The sequence below is a fragment of the Megalops cyprinoides genome, chromosome 10, assembly GCF_013368585.1.
Source record: "Megalops cyprinoides isolate fMegCyp1 chromosome 10, fMegCyp1.pri, whole genome shotgun sequence".
Classification (NCBI taxonomy): Eukaryota; Metazoa; Chordata; class Actinopteri; order Elopiformes; family Megalopidae; genus Megalops; species Megalops cyprinoides.
The window spans coordinates 21503479-21519177 of record NC_050592.1 but is presented as its reverse complement, the minus strand read 5'-3'; the positions used below and the strand labels follow the sequence as shown (position 1 = coordinate 21519177).

The following is a 15699-nucleotide window of genomic DNA, read 5'->3' as shown; positions in this document are numbered from 1 at the left end:
GGTGTAGCACAGGATGTTCTTTTTTATCTGAGTGCTATTCTAGTCCTCCACAGATTGGACAGATCATTATCTGTCTGTTTTCTGTTTAAGTGCTTTTGGTTGTGAAGATTTTGATGCATATGAGGAAACAAAAGAAATATTTGAATATTTTGAAGGGAAAGTTGTTGTTTTTTTAATATTTGATCAGGTGATTGGTTTGTGTTCTGGGTACAGTTGCCAGTAGTTAGTCTCAGGTCAGTCAGTGCAGATTTTGGAATGCAATGTTTTCCCTCATTTAAATGTGTATACGCAGAGTGGTGTTACAGAGAGAGCACCTCTGCCGTCACCTCTGCTGTGGTAGAAGTGTTTGATGTCTGCTGTTTCCATTAGGAATGACTTAACACAGCCGAGAGGACAGACCCTTTGAGAAACAGCCACTTAGTCTTATTGTAGGGCCTCTATGAGTCTCTGTGAACTGAAAATTTTGACTTATGTAAAACTAACATTGGTGTCTTGTCAGTGTTCTAGATAGGTTGTTACTCTACTTGATAGTCCTTGTCACTGTGCTGTGCCCTAAACATTGTCAAAATCATGTCATTGTTTCCAGTTCTTCAACCTAAAATGGCTTCTGCCCCTGCTCTTAACTACTCAGGTATAGTCCTGTATGAGTCCCTTTAGCTGTGCCCCACGGAGGTGCCAGTGAGCCTTGTTCTGTGAATAACCCTGCTTCCTGCTCTGCATGCTCTCACCTTTGCACGAGAGATATGCTTCTGCCTTTCCTACACATGCTTTAGTAAACAGTTCTATATAGAGTTTATTTATTACACGTATATCAATGTAACCATTTCACCTACTTATATAGTTTATGTGTGTGTGTGTGTGTGTGTGTGTGTGTTTAGCGAAGATGGTTACCCTATTTTACAACTTGCTATAATAAAAAGCATTCTGGTAGAGCACTCTCAGTTTGAGTTGGTAGAGAAACATCCATTAAACGTTTGTATAGTATGCAACCATTAGAGCTGTGGACCTGCTGGCCTTACCCCTGCTCTGTAGCAAGTAGTTGCCTGGTAGGTGTCTCTACGGTGAATGTAGACTTTAGATCTGTGCCCTGTGTAAATACTGTGGCATGTAAAAATGATATAGCTGCAGCCCCATCTACTGTCATGAAGTGGTACTGCCAGTCTGCTGTCAACAGGTGGCTGGGGAACATTTGGTCAGGCAGCATTAGCTCCAACAGAACAGGACAGACAATCAATTTAATTGCATGGACTGAAGTGTCAGTATCCTACATGATACAGGTTTGGCCTTTGTATGTCCCAGCTGTATGAAGGAGTCCTGTTGGAATCATCTGGCCACTGACTGGAGGAATGCAGACTGCATGGCAGCTAGTATGGAACCAAGTGAAGAGTGGCAGATAATTCAGATGATTCAGAGACAAACGCATTCAGATCGCCGACCTGGTTTGTGTGGATCTGACTCTTACTGCTGGTCCTCCCACAGAATCCATCCGCTCCAACACCTTGAGCTTCAGTGGCGCCCAAAAGAGAGGACTCCTGGGATTCTTCAAGTTCAACAGACGGAAAGCAAAGGTACAGATCCCCAAACTGACTGCTAACCCCAAAATTCTCTCGCAGTGGATAGAGCACCTTTATCACAGTTCTGGGACTCACCGGTCATTTTATATTTACAGCTTGGGAACACAAACCTTGTAATGCCTTGCATGAACTTGCATCACTCAGCTTCTGTATGTGGAGTGCAGGCATTGTGAAAAACTAGAATAAAGTCTCATTTCTAAGAATGGGAAAACTTTGGTTATAACTCAGTGTGTTTATTAGAATGTTTGTGTGATGAGAGTGTTAAAGGGGTGACTTTTTAAATTGCTTATTAGTTTTAGATAGCATTGTCTGTGTTTGCACGCAGAACCCATTTTATAATGGTCCACATGTCAGCAAAGCCCATTTAACTGGAAATCAGAGGAGGACATATTCTGTCTTGTGCTGCAGCTGTGAGAACCCTGCAGGGAGCAGAGACCTGTTTGTAATGCTTGTATAATTCTGCATGTCGCATCAGGAGCATGTGATAGTTCCCCAGATATCTGGGAAAAGGGAAACGGGCGTATGCACAGCTTGACAGGACAGCTTCACTCCGACAGGATCAGCATGGTTCCATCGGATCCAGCGGTACACACACTTTAACATGTAACACGCATGGGCCGATCTGCATGTCCAGCATGTCAGCTGTGTGTTCCTCTTTCAGAGCGAGGAGCACACGGACATGGAAGCTACTGACGAAATAAGTGTTTCAAATGCAGAAAGCTGCTGCAATGTGAGTACTAACCCTCAGCGCCTGCCTCATCCTCTCATTAATGAAGGTGACATTGCTGCTTGACCCAGGAGAGGCTAACCTTTTCAAGACTCTCTTTCTATAACCAACGTGCCGTTTCACTCCATACATATATTTTCTTAATCCTGCTAGAGAAAAAGGCTATAAAGTGTGTTTCTGACTGCAGATTGTAATTGCTGCAGTGTGAAATATGATATTAAAACTCTCATATCAACATATCATCTCATGTCATCAGCTTGTCTGCCTAAACAAAATCTTTATAAGAGGGGAATTAGGGGCAGAAGTCTTGCTGACATAGTGACATTCACATCTGTTAATCACAAACCGCAAGCCTAGTTGTAAAGATTTATGTCTTTAATGTACATTGAGTAAAAATAATATTGCCAATATTTCAAATATGCTGTGTGTACTTCCAAATGTGTTTGTGTACTGTTTCTAAACAGGGTATTTGTAAAACCTACACAGGCTGAAATACATGCTGTTTTCTGTGCAGTGGCAAATCTCTTCCTAAGTATTTCCCATAGATCCTGTAGGTGGCAGTATTCCCTCGCTGATCCAAGGTTTTTGCACACCCTCCTCAAGTGATAGAAATTTCAGCTGAGGGGAACACATAACAGCAGCTGAACTGGGGCTGTTTCTATACTGTTGATCAACATTTTTTGCTCTGTTCTCTTCTCACTGATTGTGAGGTGTTTGTTTACACAGAGTTCATGTGCATAATTTGTAGACTTTACTTACTGTATACCACTGGATATGAAGGAGAATTAGAATTCCATCCACCACAAATTAGGAGCGGAAGCTCACTATTCCTTAGATGTAGTACTTATTAATAGAATAAATACCAGTGGATTTCCTTTTGTAAGACAACTTACTGGACATTTAAGGGTGCCTCTTAGTATTTCCAGAACCTCTGGCCTGGTTTCCTCAGCTTGTTAATTCCTCTATCAGATGTCTTCATTCGTCTGTGTGTTAGTCCTCTTTGCTTCTCCCTGGGTCACTAGGAAGATCGCCACCCTGTTATACATACTTTGAGAAAGAGTTTGTGAGCGTCCACACTTTCTGAGATAGTCTGGAAGTGTCTATGTTTACTGCACTGGCTTTTTGAAGTGTCCACATTTGCTGAGATAGTCCGGAAGTGTCTGTATCTCTCTGAGATAATTCTGGAAGTGTCTATATCTCTCTGTGATAGTCTTGTAGTGCATATCTCTGTCAGTTTGGGACAATCCATGCTCACTGTGACCGAGTTTGGAGGGGTTGGTGCTTTCTGAGGCAGGGCTTTCAAGTTATCTTTTGTGAAGCTGAGGAAAGTTGTGTTGAAAATGTTTGTGCTGCACAGACTTTTTGGGATTTTGAGCAGCATCCCTACCTGGTTGGATAAACACTCTTTTCCAGTCACATCTCCCGTGACTGTATCTTGTTCTTTCCAGCCAACAGAGAAATCTATGGATTCTAATCCATTAAATTCTATTTTTTTCTGCTTTCCCCATTAATGCAATGCTGTTTTGGAATCAGCAATTGTATACTAGGGTCATCTCACCATGACAACCTTTGACTCCATGACAACACAGGAGCACTGAGGCAAGAGGAATATAATCCCATGATAGACTGACATAAAGGCAATGTCTGTTTTTTGGCCTACAAGTCACAGCGCACTACACTGTGGGTGGGTGCTCATTGGAGGATAGGAGCTCCAGTGATGTCAGTTGAGCAACACATAGGCACCTGAGAAATCTCAGGGTACCTGAGAGTGGTGAGACCAGTAACCTCTGCTGAAAAACTCAACCTGTTCTTCTACTGGGGGGTCACATGGGGTCATCGTCAGGTAATGACATGGCTAGGAACATACCCGGGCTGAAGGCGAGCACCTTAACGACTGAGCTGATCGGGAGCCACTGGAAGGAGCTTTTTTTATTTTGAAAGATGTGAAGGTCTATTCATTCACATGGAAAGGGCCGTCCTTTTACACAGAGAGATCGAAAGAGCTGTACATTTACACAAAGAGACGGAAAGAGGTGTCATACAGTGGTGCAGAGGACCTGTCTCAGGAATGACGCCGGTATCACCTGCTGGTGTTTCCACTGCGTGTAGAGTTTGAGCCTCACTGCGGCTGTGTTCTGAATTGCAAATGTCCATTTGAACCTCACTCACTTCACAAAGGGCCAGAGCCTTTTTCTTTCATCTGTTTTTTTTTAATATACAAAATCTGATGTAGGATTATACGACATGGTCATGGCTGTTCCGTCTTTGAACATTCCGTTCCAATAGCTGAAACACGAACATGCTCTGATTAATGCCACTGATTAAAAAGCTCTTAACTTTTGACTGTGCTTTCCTGAAGCAAAGTGTAGAGTCATAGGATGACAAACATGTACTAGGACTCTAGAGGATATTAACCATTTGCCTTCATTAATTGCTGTGCATACCCAGCAGAGAGGGAGGAAAGACCATGGTGTGAAAAGTTCATGGAGAAAGCCTGGCACATCTCCAGGCATTACCCAGCTGAGAGCTAAGAATGAGACCAAATGAGATTTAAGTAGTGCATTAACCACACCAGTGGGCTGTGTGCACAAGACTAGCAGAGAAATGGTGTGTGTGTGTGTGTGTGTGTGTTTGCTGATGTACAATTCTGTAGAACCTCTCTGTGGCTTTTCACATTTTACGCTGGGTGTGACTTACCTCAACCACCAATGTGTAGCCCCCCAACAAGGTGGTGCACAGCAGGCATCATGTACAGATAGGGAGAAAGAAGCGATTGCATACCTTAAGTATTTGGCTCAGAGTCTTTGCAATAAATGCCATTCAGTCTTTGCTGACAACAGGGACCAAGGACATTGTGTCAGAGGACAGAGTGTTCCGCTACGCAGTGTTCCCATCACATGGTCGACTAGGGCGGCCGCCTACCGCAGGCCCAGCCTTATTTTCTCAGGACATTTCCCACTGAAGTACCAAGCAAGCCCAGCAACACTTGGCTTTAGCCACCAGGCTACAGGGCTACAGCTCTGACACAGTACTGTTAGCGCAGAGTCAGTTTAGGGTGGGCAATGGGGGCACAAGGGTATGGACTTTGAGCATATGTTTTGCGACCAGACGTAAGGGTAGCGGCTTGGGGTATAGTGAAGGGAACCTTGTTTGGTTTGGGACACAGTTGTAAATATAGCGGTTTGGGATATAGTATTCAGAGGTCTGGTATGGTGTGGGATACAGTTGTAAATGTAGTGGTTTGGAGTAAGATAAAGATAAAATGAGATAAGGTAAGAAATACTTTATTAATCCCGAAGGAAATTTAAGTGTCACAGCAGCACCAGCCAGCACAAACCAAACACAACAATAGAATAAAATAAAATTAATAGAAAGATTGCATCTGTCTGTCTGCATTGTGCAGTAATTATAAACATTGTGCAATTCTACATTGAGCAGTAATTGTATAAGTAGCATATAATAAAATGAGAATAGTGAGGTAGTGAGAAAAAGTTATTGTCCATTGTGCAATGATTATATACATAGTATATAATGAAATATGATACAAAAATAAAACAAGAGTAAAATTATTATTATTTTGCGGTGTGCAATGTGAAAAATAAAAGCATTGTTATTGTTATACATTGTGTATAACGATAATAATAACTGTATAGTGCAAATCTTAACCAGTTATCTGTGAGAAGGAGTGAGATAGATAGAAAATAGCTATTGTCCATTGTGCAATGATTATGTGTGAAGTGGAACAGCGTAGGGCATCAAGCGTCAGTCAATCCCATGTTGTGACAGAGAGGGGAGGAGCTGTAAAGTTGATGGCCGCTGGCAGAAACGACCTTCTGTGTCTCTCGGTGGAACACTTGGGGGAGATCAGCCTGCCACTGAACGTGCTCTTCAGCTTAACATGCCTGTCGTGGAGCGGATGGGAGGTGTTGTTTAGAATGCTCACCAGCTTGTTAAGCATCCACCTCCTATGACAGAGCTGGCTTTCCTAACAAGCTCGTTCAGTCTGTTAGCATCCCCAGCTTTCAGACCACACCCCCAGCACACCACCACGTAGACAATGGCACTGGATACCACTGACTGATAGAGCATCTGCAGCATCTTGTTGCAGACGTTGAAGGATCGTAGTCTCCACAAGAAGTAGAGCCGACTCTGGCCCTTCTTGTAAAGGGCCTCTGTGTTCTTAGTCCACCCCAGTCTGTCGTCTAGGTGCGCTCCAAGGTATTTGTAGGAGTGGACTACCTCAACATCTTCTCCATGGATGGAGACAGGGGTCAGAGTAGGCTTATTCCTGCAGAAGTCCACAACCGGCTCCTTCATCTTGCTGATGTTTAGCTGCAGATGGTTCAGGCTGCACCACTCCACGAAGTTATCTACCAGTCCTCTGTATTCTGCTTCCTGTTGCCCGTTGATACACCCTACGATGGTGGAGTCATCAGAGAACTTCTGAATGTGGCATGACTCTGAGTTGTACCTGAAGTCAGAGGTGTACAAGGTGAACAGGAAGGGAGAGAGGACGGTCCCCTGGGGGCCCCTGTGCTGCTCAACTGCTCAATTTGTCTCTGACAAATTGCTCTATAGTCTCACGTACTGTATTCTGTTGGTCAGGTAGTCTGTTATCCAGGTCACAAGTGGAGCATTCAACTGCATGCACCTGTATGGTGTTGAAGGCACTGGAGAAGTCAAAGAACATGACTCTCACAGTGGCCCCAGCCTCGTCAAGATGAGAGTAGGCTCGTTGAAGTAGGTATATGATGGCATCCTCCACTCTGATGCGTTCCTGGTAAGCAAACTGCAGGGGGTCCAATGCTGGTCTGACCAGGGGTCTGAGGTGGGAGAGGACCAGCCTCTCCAGAGTCTTCATCACGTGTGATGTTAACGCCACTGGCCTGTAGTCATTTAAGACCTTGGGGTGCCCCTTCTTGGGCACAGGGACCAGGCATGACATTTTCCAAATTATGGGAACCCTTTCAAATCTCAGGCTCAGATTGAAGATGTTTTGGAAGACTCCACAGAGCTGTTCGGCACATCCCTTAAGCACCTCCGTCCTCACGCTGTCGGGGCCTGCAGCTTTGCCTGAGTGGAGTCTTTCCAGTTGCATTTTCACCTGGTCAGTTGTGATGGTTGGGGAGAGTGGCAAGGGGTGAGGGGCAGTTCCAGATACAGGGACCTGAGGCTGGAGGGGGGCTGTATGGTGATTTGGGAGGTGTGAATGGTCGAGGGGCTGGGGGGTGGGTGGACAAGGGATCCAGTGTCAAACCTATTGAAAAACAGGCTTAACTCATTGGCCCTGGCCACACTGTCCTCTCTCAGAAGGCTACTGGTCTGACTGTAGCTGGTGATTCTCCTCATGCAATTCCACACTTCCCTTGTGTTGTTCTGTTGCAGCCTGTACTCCATCCTCCTCCTATAGGTGTTCTTGCCCTTCTTGGTCTTAATACTCAGTGTTTTCTGGACCCTCTTAATCTCCTCCTTGTCCCTAGCTCTGAAGGCCCTCTTTTTGTCATTAAGGAGGGCCTTTATGTCTCTAGTAATCCAGGGTTTGTTATTCGGGAAACACTGTACTGTGCGGCTGGGGATGACATTGTCCACACAGAAGTTAATGTTAATGTGTGAGCCCCTCAGAGCCTCAATTGCATCATGCAACCTTCTCCTGTCTTGGTGGTTGCAGGTTGCCACTGGACTAGAGGCTTATACTGGGGTGAGAGGTGTAGCAGGTTGTGTAATAATAGGGACGTAGGCCCACCGTTAAAAGTTCAATGTCTGGGCTGCAGACTTTATCCTTGACAGTAATATGCCCCGGATTACACCATCTGTTGTTAATGAGAATGGCAAGCCTTTCTTCTTACCGTTCTTCCTTTGGTCTCTGTCTGCCCGTATTGTCTCGAAGCCGGTGGAGTTTTAGTCCGGGATATCTTCATGGAGCCAAGTCTCCGTAAAACACATGATACTGCGCTCCTGAAATTCCCTCTGACTCCTCACCAGTGCCGTTAGTTTGACTGTCTTATTCGCCAGCGACCTCACATTTCCCATAATGATGGAAGGGAGATACAGCTTGTATCTCCTCTTCTTCATTCACCGTTTAATCCCTGCTCTGCCGCCACGGTATTTCCTCCTTATTTCACCCGGAATATGTTGTTGGTATTCCACAGGGGCACTCGCCGTTCGCCATGATAGGAGTATACATTACATTACCTTATTGTCATTTTGCAGATGCTCTTACCCAGAACGACTTACATTTTTATCCATTTACACAGCTGGTTATTTACTGAGGCCATTGTGGGTTAAGTATCTCGCCCATGAGCACAGCAGTAGTGCCCCAGTGGGGAATTGAACCAGCAACGTTTTGATTACAAACCCTGCTCCTTTCCACTATTCTACATTGCCACCCATAAGTAAATAGCGCTTCACACACCACAATTAATACTTGCCCTTTGGCAGCGGTGGGATTTGAACCCACGCCTTCAGAGAGTACAGTATATATGTAAAGGGTATAGTATAGTCTTCAGGGGTCTTGTACTGATTGCGACAGTTGTAAGCAGAGGAGACTGGGGTATCATATATTCATGTTTGATGTACTTTGGCACTCAGTGTAGCGCAGGTGGTGCAGGCTTACACTATAGCTGAGTTGAACATATTCCAGATGTGCTGGTGTATGCAGCCAGTCTCCCTTTCTACTGCAGTGACTCTGCCCTTATGCAAGGTTACATAAGCCTTTGGCAGATGGGGCCTGCTCCAAAGCCTGGCTCTCTCGGCAGACACAGTGCTTCTCTCTGCTTTCTCTCAGTGTGTGAATGCGATTCCTTCTCTTTTTCCATCGGCCCAGCAGGCACTTTGTATTGGCTTTTTGTGTGAATATCCTCTCTACATGAGGTTTAGCTGAGTCTTCTCATGCCTTAGGTGTTTAGTTTTGATCTATTGAAGAGTGTCTAAGCCTTCTCTTTATGAGGGCAGTCATCTCTGTGCAGAAGGTACCAAAGTCTTTGTCACCTCGGTCATGGGGACCATGGTTATGGCCCTGCTGTGAGAAGTGGACCGCTTTCATGGTTGTGTCTGCTCAGTCTCACAGAGGTGATGTGGATGGTGGGATGATCACCCTTTGTAGTAGAAATGGGCAGACATGGCTCTATAGGGGGTCAGGGAGGGTCCTGAAGGGTTGCTGAGTTTCAGGGCACATTGAGCACATGCATGACTTTCAGCATCCCTGGTGCCTGTTAATATGGGTTTGTCATTAGAAAGACAGGTGGACAGCCCAGGTGTTGCAGTTTTAAGAGCCTAGCTCTCGGAGGATGTTTAGATTTTTAAAAACTTTGCTGCCCTCAGTTGCCCTGTGTTGTAGGGGGGAGTGTGTGGGGGGGTCTGTCAATAATAGGAGGAAGTACACTATCTATGATGTCACTTCCTGTCCATGAGTAGCAGTGGAAAAACACTCCTCAGGAAGTGTTCCACTGCTGGTAGTTAGGGCTTGTTGTTGGTTATTGTTGCTACTTAAATATAAACTTTCCATCTCCCTCCTTCCACATCTTCCATATCTACCTTCCAGCCTCCATTAAAATCACAGTGTTAAAAGATTATCAGATGAAAGTTATATTCTGCTCTTCCTCACTCTCCTCATCTTCTCTCTTCATCTTCCATCTACTCTGCCTTTGGAACATTTTGATCCAAATGTTTGTGGCCCACAGACATTAAAGCAACATTGACCTCGCAGCCACAGCTTTTTCTGAAAACATTCTGCTGTTGCTAGTTCCATTGTTTGCTGATTTCAAGGCTTGATTGGGTTTCCTTAATTAAATTGGGTTTGGAGGAAACTGGGCAGTGCGGCTGTGGCCTGGCAGACAGTCAAGGAGAGGAATATGGCCAGGCCGCCTGACGAGACCGGCTCCTGACATTTACATTCAGACCTTTACTGACCACCAGGAGAAAGCTGGAAATCACAGTCCTGTCTGAGACCAGGCCAGCACCTTTAAATCACCTGACCTTTAAATGTCACAGAGCGGAGACCTGGCCAACAGTGTGTAAATAACAGGAAGTTCTCTGACCTACCTGCCCCCCACCCACACCCCCAACAATTTCTAAACCTCTTGTCCTGTGTGTTTATGAGTATGTTTTTGGGCATGTTTGTGCATGTGTGTGTGTTTGGGTGTATGTTTGTGTGCATTTTTGGGTTGGTGCTCCTCGGATGACAGTCCTCTCTCATCTCCTGTTTGTCTCCAGGGTGTATCTGACGCCCCCTACAGGCCATATGTGGAGGCACGCCCCAGCACTCTGGGACAGTCCCAATCTGTCATGAACATCTCCAGGATCTCCCCCAAAGTGGAACCGAAGAAGAGACGGGCCCCTGCACCTCCCCAGGCTCCGGTCATCTTGTCCCAGACTCCAGGCCCAGTGGAGAGTATCCAGGTGAGACTTCTGTACCCTGTCCTCAGTGCATGAAGTATGTAACCCAGCAGGTGACTTTGAGAGGCTCCCTCACACCCTGCTGTTAATCCAAAAAAAGGATCTATACTGTACTGGGAGATAGATGCTCTCTCCCTAATTTTCTTTCTCCTGCTTTCTGTCACTTAAGCCCGTGTGGTTATTTCATTGATACACATTTTCAGGGCCAATATGTTGGCTTATGTCCACCCAGCTATGTATTAAATACTGAGAGCAGTATGTCATCTTGGCTGTCTTGCATGCAAGTAATGGGAAAATTTCAGGTCCTGGATATCTGTTCACAGTCACAGTCACCTAAATTAGGGTAATTATTATAAACAATTCAAGAATGATATTATGAAGCATTAAATTCTTTAATGAAGCTGCAATTGAAATGTCTATATTCTGCATTCTCAGCTCTTTAGATATTTAATTTTCCCATTTCAGAGATAGGAAAATGACATATATCTGAAATGACTCCAGATATATGTGAGCCATATAAACCCAGGGCATGTGGAGTAACTGCCTATTGCTATATTATATTAGGCCATTGTCACTATCCTGTCCTGCGCCAAAAGCAAAATATTGAAATGGACTGAAAGGAAATGATTTGTACAGATTTTCATTTGCATTTTATTTGTTAAACCTCAACAATTCTTTGTTACATCAGAGAAAACATTTATACAAGAATGCATATGCATTGTGAATGTGGTGGGTGAGCACCTGCACCCTGTCACCCTGCCTGATATAGGCTGAATATGAGAATGGGAGATGAGAGTGGGACACAGGCGTGGTAAATGAATCCCCCCACCCCCACCCCTCAAAGAAAATAGAAATACTTGGCCTGGGCAAGTGGGTGAATGTAATTGGCTACACACTTTCACCATGGTGGGTTCCATGGTCCTGAACTTATGTTCCAGCTAAGTTTGTGTCTCACTTTACACAAGAAAAGATTTGTTTGTAATGTTTGAAATAAAGAATTTCATCAGCCATTAGTTAGCATGTTAACCATTTATCAGGGTTTATCCAAGCCCGATCTATATATATCAGTACAAGTTTCATAATTTAAGTTGCATATACCCCATCTGTTGTACTGCCATAAAGTCACTACAGACCTGAGAAATTAACCACTTTAGTGATGACCTCACTGTGATATGTCATTAATGGCAGCAGAGAATCGGCTCGCAAGTTGTTATTTCGGATGACAGGGCCAGCAACGGTCGGTCAGTCTATGCAGCAATGTCACACACAGTAAGGGACAAAGGAATCTGATTTCCTGTCCCCAACAGCAAAAAGGCCTCAGTGTTTCTGCCCTTCTCAAATGTCCAGGCCAGAAAGCGCTGACACTGCCAGAACATGCAGCTGTAAGAAACTCAAGTAGGTTGTCAAATCTCTCTCGTTCTGTCACTTTCACCTCCACCTCAAGACTATTTGTCCTTTCACCTCTTTTCTGCCTCTGCAACAACAGCCCATTGGCTCTTTAATCTCCTCCCTGCATCTAAAGTAACAGCCCATTGGTCCTGTCACTTCCTCATTGTTGCTGAAGTGACAGCCCGTTGGCCCACAGTGTCTCAGGAATCAATTCTGTTGTAGAGATCAGTTTAGCTGATTAGCTTTAGGGTAAACGTTGGATGTGACTGTGTATAGTCATGACAGCCATCATGGGATATGTAGCCTTTGTATGGCCTACCTGTAATGGATGTAGTGTCTCCGAAAAGCACCCTGGAATAGGCAGCAGGACCACATTCTGCTATGATCCCAGCTTTCTCAGGATGAGCAATGATCAGGAGCAGTACACCTGCCAGGGGGCAGCACATTGACTGGACCTGAATTTATTTCCTTTAAATTACCACATATTGACTCTGCAGATTTGCAAATGCAAAGGGATCATCCCTCTAGTCAATTTATTCAGCTTAGTTGTTGCTTTGACTGATTATAATATGGGCCATTTCATCCAGTTGCCAGAGCACCTTGGGGATAAAATGGTTAGAACTGTGTGTCTATATTTAAATTTTGATGATTAAATGCACGTTTATCACAAAGTAACCAGGTGAATGATATTATATAACACAAAACAGTGCATATTATGTTTCAACAGGTTAGTCATTGTATTTCAGAACTACATAAAAGTACATGTGTGCAACACATAAATATTCATATGTGTTTACATATGTATGCATGTGTTGTCCATGGCAAAGTAGGTAGGTTGTCTTTGAAAATTGGACGCTGGCAAACCATTTAATTTCATCTGTTGTTTCAAAGTAATGATTTTAGATAAAAAGATGGAATTTCCACCTACTGGGCCAGAACTCCCTGACAAGTCAAAATATATCTTTGCTGAAAAAACAGGCTTTTATATCTGAACAATGCCGATAAAATAGAACTCCCTTTCAGCATCTTAATAAATGCCTCCAGGAGGATTGTGGCAGAAAACACGCTGGTCTATACACAGCAGTCTGGAGACCTGCCGAGAATTCGGCTGCCAAACATTTGCATCAGGGATCTTTTACCTGGTGTCGCCTCTGCGTGTTGAAAGGAATGACTTTTACATGAAGGATATTTCAACAAGGTGCAGCATACACATCCGGGACATTTTGCCCTGGTGAGCCCTCTTGGATCGTTGCATTGGGTTTGTGGTTAATCATTGCCAGAGAATATCTGCTCGCAGTGCCAGAGCAAATACAGCCCCCCTGTTGCCTTGTGTGTCACATCCCAAACTGTTAAACTGACGTGCTGTGCTGAAGCGCTGCCTTGTGCACACTCATAAAAGCTTTATCACCGGGTTTACTTTGTGATAACAGCACCCGCTGTACAAAAGGTACTGGAATCAGTCGTCTACGTAACATTCGGTGTTCGGACAGAGCACTTCTCAGTTTCAGGCCCTGGATCGGCATGACACAATCAGGACGTGGTCAGATCAGGACAAGGGGTGGGGTGGGGGCAGCGGGCAGGGGCTGGGGCTGGGCACATCTTGACTGTAGTGTTCACATCAAGGGTGGATACAGGCTGTGCCCCTGGGCATGACAGCAAAGCACTTCCAACTGTGGTGGCTGTGACAAGCAGTAAAACTGCAGAACGTATTACGCTGGCCGTTGAAAAAACAGGGCCTGGGTTGTTAATCAATTTCAGTGACACGCGTCAGAAGGAGACTTTGACTATCGCTCAATGTCATGTCATCCACCCTTTTATGTCCTACGTCCTCCAGTGGAATCTCCCGTCTCACCAAACAGTACATCCAGTTCCAAAGGTCCTCTGACCCCGCATGGAAACCACCTCAGCTCACTGCTAGGGTGGGACTTGTCTCTTACTGGGTATCTCCACGCTGTGCAGTGTATCAGTAAACCAGACTGTGTCTCAGAAGAATTAAAAAAAGCTTTAAAGTGTCACAGAAGAGTTATGAGAACCGCGACTGTGGAGCATTGAGACTATGTCCTGCTACATGACCCTAATTGACGTTTTGAGTGGCTCAACATAAATATAAGGACATAAGATGAGTGTGTGTATATGATGTAATACATAGACTGCTTTAACATATGTTTAAAAAATCTTGGCTTTTCATTGTATATTGTAACATATAACACGTTGAATCAGCAATAAGCTGCTCCGCTTACAAGTCCACATCAGGAATATGCCAGGTGTGTTGGTCCCAGAACAATGAGGTCAAGAGTTAGTAGAGCAAAGTACCACAACACTGCAACAAGTGAAGATAACATTTAAAATTGTCTGTCTGTAACCCAATGAAGAAAGAATGAATGCATGTTTAGCTTTCAAGTGTGCAAGTCCCATGCATCACTAACCTGTCACATTGTTTTATAATTTAACATATATTTTACCATATTTTCAGCTGTAATGAGGCATTAACAATTTCGCTACCTCCTGTGGATATGTGTGGACGTTATGTGAGCTGAAAGGTCTAGAAAGTCGCTCTCTCGCTGTGGAGATAAATCTGTAGATATTCTTACGCAATGTTTGGCACCGTGCCTGAAGTTGGCTCGGTGCCAGACACAAAACAAGTATTGGATTTCCAGACATAGATAGATATGAACTAAGATAATAACCTTCACCTGCCGAAACTCAGCTCTGTTCATCCCATATGACTGCAGCGGTGAGGGTGCACCAGAGGACAGTGATCTTCCCGAGGGTGTAGATTTTAAAGGTGAAACGGTGGATTTATCAAACGCATACCCTTGCGCGTTTACGTTGGTTTTTCCAACTGGTTTGTATTGGACGGCTCAGACCTGCAGGGTTGCTTTTTAAACCAGAGGGCCATCATATTATGTATGCCTACCGGAGCAGAGGGAAGAGGGGCCAGATGAAACGCTCAGGGTTGAGTCGGGGACAGGTGAATACGGTTTCTTCATTTCTTGACCTGAGATGTCCTCGGTATTATGTACACAAAGTGGATCGGCTTGTTTTGAGTGGAGGGTGAATAATGCCCCTTTATTTTATTCAGGAAATGGGGGATCTTTTAACAGCGGATTGCTCTGTGAAAGTTCTTATCTTCTGTCAGGTGTAAACCTACACAGATTGTGTAATATCTCCTCTCAGCGCAACGACTGGCTCCTCAGGCCTGATGTGCCGTGATATATCGACTCTTGGCCTCAGATCAGGGAGAGGCTGCCAAACCCCTCCTAAATGGTGCACTCCCCATCCCCCCCGGGCCGTCACAAGGAACAGCGGTGCTGCTGCATGTCTGTCAGCATCTCGTCATCGGAGCCGGTGTCGGCCACGTGATCAATCGAAATGGCAAGCAGCACTTGAACTAATGCCCCCCCAGGGGGGCTGTATTAATCAGCACAGGCAAAAAAATCAATCCTGCCTCGTCTTCCAAAACCATCCGTCAGTCTTACTTTTGTACACTGCTGAGAGTGTTTGTATTACAGTACAATCAAAGTGCTTATCAAGCTGTTTCTTTTCCTCGGAAGAAGATATGAATTTTAAAACACTGAAAACGCCTGACTTCTCATTTTGCAGTTGTTGTATCCT

The 15699-nt window shown here is 44.7% G+C and overlaps 1 protein-coding gene across 1 annotated transcript in view; it reads left to right on the top strand.

Annotated features, from left to right (window-relative positions):
- Positions 1–15699, top strand: part of cobl (cordon-bleu WH2 repeat protein) — a 66765-nt gene that overhangs the window by 29412 nt on the left and 21654 nt on the right. Inside the window, exons 6-9 of the mRNA XM_036539549.1 lie at positions 587–631; positions 1480–1568; positions 2236–2304; positions 10513–10698. Of these exons, the coding sequence (XP_036395442.1) occupies positions 587–631; positions 1480–1568; positions 2236–2304; positions 10513–10698 (389 nt within the window). The remainder of the gene's footprint in view (positions 1–586; positions 632–1479; positions 1569–2235; positions 2305–10512; positions 10699–15699) is intronic.